The sequence below is a fragment of the Cottoperca gobio genome, chromosome 9 (genome assembly GCF_900634415.1).
Source record: "Cottoperca gobio chromosome 9, fCotGob3.1, whole genome shotgun sequence".
Classification (NCBI taxonomy): Eukaryota; Metazoa; Chordata; class Actinopteri; order Perciformes; family Bovichtidae; genus Cottoperca; species Cottoperca gobio.
In genome coordinates, this window is record NC_041363.1 from 4,166,335 (window position 1) to 4,172,240 (window position 5,906).

Consider the following 5,906-nt stretch of genomic DNA (forward strand, 5'->3'; position numbering starts at 1 on the left):
TAGCGGCTCAATTCAATGTGTTGCATTAAAGCGGCTTCTCCCTGCAGCATCACTCTCGATGAGCAGAGCTTTTTCCCACACTTCAGGTGCACACTTCTTGAAAGACATGTGATGCGAGGCAGCGATCCCTTTGAAGAGCCGCTTTTGTTTGACACGGTGAGTCTGGGAGGTATTATCTTAACAGAAGAGCTACTTTCCACACATCTTAGGGTCACCCCTGCTGCGATGTTCATGGAGCAGATTTCATAAATACATACATCCACAGGCATCAGAGGAAAACCTGTTTCAGCAAGACAATTACCACACTCCCAGACAAATATTGATATGAATTCATTAGCTGGTTCCTTTTAACCACAAGTGACTACACCACACTCTTGAAGCAGGACACTTCTCTGTGCGTGCACAAGGGGCTGCTGTTACCACACATTACGACTCGGACTCTCCGAGGCTCAACAATGGTGTTGTTCGCGCTGTTGTGTCCAATGTGATGAATGTCTGTGCAAAAGAGTATGAAATGAAGGCAGAATTACAGGTTTTCCACCGTCTCTTCCTGCTTAAAGCATGTTGTCCCCCTTCCTCTGCTGTCTGCACACTTTCATAAGAAATCTCACAGTTGCCACCTCACCAGGAGTGTTAACTGTTTATCTTTACACACTCCCCCTGCTGCCTGAGAGTATGGATGGATGGATCCTTCTTCCTACGATATCCTGTCATTTGTTTGTGCCCTCCTGCCCACATTTCAGCAACTTTTGGATTACAAGCAAATCAATTGAAATAATCTGAAGGGCTACTGTGACATTATACACCAGATATCATAGCAAATGTCTGGAGCAAGGTAAATATAGCTTAACCTACATTATGATCATTTAAACTATAACACAACATAAGATGTAGACGGTTAATTAAACACTTATGAAATTATATAAATAAATACTAGCTGAACATATATGTTTGGTTTGTTTTGGTTTATATGTGTGCTTATGGACTCCCACGCCTCTGAGAGGGGAGAGAGAGAGGGAGACAGAGAGAGACAGAGAGGGGGAGAGAAGGGGGGAGAGAGAGGGAGGGAGACATACAGACAACAGACAGATACAGAGGGAGACAGAGAGAGGGGGGAGAGAAAGGGAGAGAGAGAGACAGAGAGAGAGAGAGAGAGAGAGAGAGAGAGAGAGAGTGAAGAGAAGAGAGTACAGAACCAGAGAGAAAGAGAGAGACAGAGAGACAGAGAGATAGAGAGAGAAGAGAATAGCAGAAATAGAGAGACCAGATAGAGAGAGAGAAGAGATAGCCTAGACTATCTAGTTGCTTTTTTTCTCTCTCTCTCTCTCTTCTCTCTCTCTGCTCTTTCTCTTTTCTCTTCTCTCTCCCTTCTCCTCTCCTCTCCTCTCTCTCTCTTTCTTCTCTCTCTCTCTTTCTCTCTCTCTCCCTTTCTCTCTCTCTCTCTCTCCCTATCTCTTTCTCCTCTCTCTCTCTCTATCGCTCTCTCTCCTTTCTTTTCTCTCTCTCTCTCTCTCTCTCTCTCTCTCTCTCTCTTTCTCTCTTTTGCTCTCTAAGAGAAACAGAGCGATCAGAGAAGACAGACACAACATACGCTACAGAGGGAGACAAGCGAAGGGGGGAGAGAAAAGGGAGAGAGAGAGAGCAGATAGATATAGAGTATAGAGAGAGTAGGAGATAGAGAGAGAGGGAGAGAGAGATAGATGAGTTCTAGCTAGAGATAAGAGGAGCGAGATAGAGAGAGAAGAGAGAGAATTGTAGGGAGACATACAGAGAACCAGACAGATACAAGATTTAGACAGAGACGAGGGGGGGGGTTGGATAGACAGGGAGAGAGAGAGAACGAGAAGGAGAGAGAGAGAGAGAGAGAGAACTAGAACATAGAGAGAGAGACCTCCGTCCCCAATCCATATCTCGAGTATAGTTTTCTAGAGAGAGCGAGAGAGAAGAGAGAGAGAATTTCTGGGTCTCTCTCTCTCTCTTATAGCTATCTCTATCTCTATACATATCTATCAGATCTCACCTATTAGATCTCCTCTCATCTCTCTGCCTCTTATATATATCGATATATCTAGAGTGAGTGGAGAGAGATACAGAGACAGCCTCTCTATCATCTTTCTCTCAACCACTCTCGAGTTTCGGGAGAGCTCTACTGTAGGTAGAGGAGAGACAGAAGAGAGACAGAAGACAGAAGAGAAGCAGAGACAACAGAGACAAGAGAGAGAGAGAGAGAAGAGAAGAGAGAGATAGAGAAGATAGAGACATAAGAGAGAGAGAAGAGACAGAAAGACATAAGAGAGATAGAGAGAAGAAGCATTAGGAGACACGCATACATAGATAGAGATCTTATATAGATGGTTTAGAACAGACAGATAGAGAGAGATAGAGAAGTTGGTGGATCAGTTGGCGCTGGCAAATGGGTTATTGGCACACCAGCCGGCTGAACTGTAGCGGACGGCGACTCCAACTAACGACCCAAGTGTGCGGTCGTCCTGTTTCCGCGCGTTCAGACACAGATTCGTGGACACCGCTGCGGAAAACTTGCATATTTTTGCTCCTCTAATTAAAGACATAAGTGATGCTCGGTATGTGGATCCACTCTGAGGCTGCGTGAACGGCGATTTTCTCATGTGACAGCAGTTTAATGTGCTCTTTATTTCAGAGGATTACTCCTTCCTTCAGTAACGATGGGTAAGTCTTTGTCTTTGTGAGACAGTTCTCTTGGTGTCCTTGTAGCCAAGACGACAGCTATGATCAGTTTGCAGATGTAATAGTTCTTCAACTGAATGTCTTACATATAAAGAGTAAGGGTGTCTACTGTTTGTTGTACTGTTTATTTAAGCATTTAAACGACATTGTTCCTGCACTTGTGTCTCTGTGTCTGAATATGTTCACATATCCATACCTTAGCTACCGACAGGCTCTTATTAATTCTTCATGAAGCAGGTCTCACACATCAGACCTCAAGCTGCTCCTCACCACATGATCTCCTCTTGAAAGAAATAATATCTCACATTTTTCTTATTTTAACATCTTTGAACACTGAAACCAAGTCATCCCTTTGATTGCCTCTTCCCCACTCTACCCCCAACAGGTTCTGTGATGTTGGACTGGAGATTATCGTGGCTTCTTCTGCAGGCTGCTGTTTTGCTGCTGCTCAGCAAGGGGGAGAGGATGTGCCCTGTGAGTTGTCGCTGCGAAGGAAAAATTGTTTATTGCGAGTCTGGCATCTTCCAAGGCATCCCAGAAAACATCACCACAGGATGCCAAGGTCTGTCTCTGCGCTATAACAGCCTGCTGGTTCTGTTGCCGTACCAGTTCGCTCACCTCAATCAGCTTATCTGGCTTTATTTGGACCACAACGCCATCAAAGATATAGATGCTTTAGCCTTTCACGGTGTGCGCAGGCTCAAAGAACTCATCCTCAGCTCCAATAAAATAAGTCATCTGCACAACACCACATTCAGCGCTATACCAAACCTGCGAAATCTGGACTTATCTTATAATCAGCTGCAGACTCTGCAGCCAGGGCATTTTTATGGCCTGCGCAAGCTACAAAATCTCCACCTTCGATCTAATGGCCTGAAACAGATCGTCATTCGTACCTTTCTGGAATGCCGCAGCCTGGAGTTTTTGGACTTGGGTTACAATCGCTTGCGGAGCCTGACCCGCACAACGTTCTTAGGGCTGTTCAAGTTGAAAGAACTTCATTTAGAGCACAATCAATTCTCCAGGATTAATTTCTTCATTTTCCCGCGCCTTACCAACCTCCAAGCTCTTTATTTGCAATGGAACCGCATACGATCCATCAATCAAGGCATGCCTTGGATCTGGCACAAACTACAGAAATTGGACCTGTCAGGGAATGAAATCCAAATCTTGGACCCGGCGGTTTTCCAGTGTATGCCGAATTTACAAATACTCAACCTTGAATCGAACAAGCTCAGCAGCGTGCCTGTGAAAGCTGTGGCAGCGTGGACGTCGCTAACCACGGTCAGCCTGGCAGGTAACTCCTGGGACTGCAGCCCCAGCATCTGCCCTCTCATGGGATGGCTCATAAACATCAGAGACGCCAAAGACATCAGTATGATATGCAGCAGTCCCAAGTCTGTGCAGGGCGAAAGAGTTGTGGATGTGGTGAAGAATCACTCCACGTGTGCGGACATGTCCAGTGTTTTCTCAACCACCGCTCTCATCCTTGTGACTTCCACCCAAGGTGTGAACATCTCCACTCCCCCCTCCTGGGTTACAGACTCTGGTATTGAGATACCAATACAGAGGTTAACCCCTTCATCTGTCCTCCCTAGTGGGACAGACAGAAAGACAACAGAGTCTACAAACATGAGCTCCACATCACCCTTCTCCCCTTCTCCCCCTACATCGTTTATCCCAGGAGCTACAGTTTGAACATATGGCTTTCCATAAAATCATTGCAGGCAGCGTAGCCCTGTTCCTGTCGGTGGCATTGATCCTTCTGGTTATTTATGTCTCGTGGAGGCGCTACCCCAACACCATGAGGCAGCTGCAGCAGCACTCAGTCAACCATAAGCGCCGGAAAAAGGCCCTTAAGCAGGAGCAGGACCTCAACTCTCAATTGCAAGAGTATTATCTGAGCTACAATTCAAACTCAGAGACAACGGACTCTCTGGTGAACGAGTCGAGGCCGTGCACGTGCACCATATCAGGATCCATCGAATGTGAGGTCTGAGCTGCCAACTCCACCTTACGAGACTAAAAGTGCAATTGCCAAGCAGAGGTAAATGTTTTCTCCACAAGATTAAGTGTTTTTATCTCTAATGTGAGATGATAGATTCAGAAGCACGCACTGAAGGAAGTTCTTGGAGACATAGTAGAATATCATTATGTGCACAGAAGAAGAAGACTGGAACGGAGAGATATATTTGGAGCTAATTATTGCTCTGACTGACACAAGAGAGTGGCGGGGTCAGCCAGGTTAGCTGTGTACGATCCAACTCAACGCCTGGACCTCTGCTACAGCAGAAGACCCTGTAGAGAGACTGATCTTATTCTTAATCAAATTATATCGCCATGGAACATACGAACCAACAAAGCCACTTTTTACTTGCTAGTTTTGATTTTTATTGTGTAGCTTGTGAAGCATTTAGGATGTACGTGTGCATCTTTGAGTGTATGTGTGTGTGTGAGTGTGTGTGTTATGGAGATGATCTGATAGTCTCCTGGTTTACTGACTTGTGGTTGGTTGGGTTACAGTGTTGCACCTTATTCCCAAAAGATACTATTCGTCCAGCTAAACTGTTCTACTATTGCAGCAACTCGAAGCAGCACTACCACGAAACGTGTGGGAACAATCGTAGAGAGAGCATCTTGTCCTGAGATCTTTTGCATGAATTAATTCTCCTTACTTATGATGCTCCTCTCGCTTATTAAATGATCAGAATTGAGGACAAAGTTGCATCTCGGTTCATTACGTACGCGTACGCGCCAAACAAACTAACTTTATTGAAGTCTAATCTCAGGACCGATGTTTTCCAAGCTGTAAAAATCTGTCAGGTCCCACGAAGGCCTTGGTTTGTCAAATGTAACTGTTGATTTTCATAAAGGATTTTGTATTATGAATATGCATTGTTTGTGTAAAGACATAACAGTATGGGTACTAGGCATTCTATGTGATAATGACTGTAATTAAAAGAAACTGACAATTGATGAAAAATTGTGTGTGCTGAGAATATCGACGACATGTGCATCACATGGAGAAAAAATAAACCCCTTCACTGAATCCACGCATTGTGCTCGTGATGTTATACAATTCATTGGATTTCCTGCTGCATGCGAGAGGAGCGGACATATTTTCCATCATGTATCTCGCTTTCTGGCTCTCTTCTCTTGTATCCTCTCCTGGCTCCACGGTATTGACAACAGTATTGATT

General features: G+C 44.9%; 1 protein-coding gene across 1 annotated transcript; it reads left to right on the top strand.

Moving 5' to 3' along the window:
* The first annotated feature begins 2,405 nt into the window (after positions 1 to 2,405).
* On the top strand, positions 2,406 to 5,680 carry LOC115013056 (leucine-rich repeat transmembrane neuronal protein 4-like). Its single transcript, XM_029439019.1, has 3 exons — positions 2,406 to 2,688; positions 3,092 to 4,255; positions 4,344 to 5,680. Exons 1-3 carry the CDS (start codon positions 2,685 to 2,687, stop codon positions 4,703 to 4,705), a joined length of 1,530 nt encoding a protein of 509 aa, XP_029294879.1. The 5' UTR covers positions 2,406 to 2,684; the 3' UTR covers positions 4,706 to 5,680.
* Positions 5,681 to 5,906: the final 226 nt, after the last annotated feature.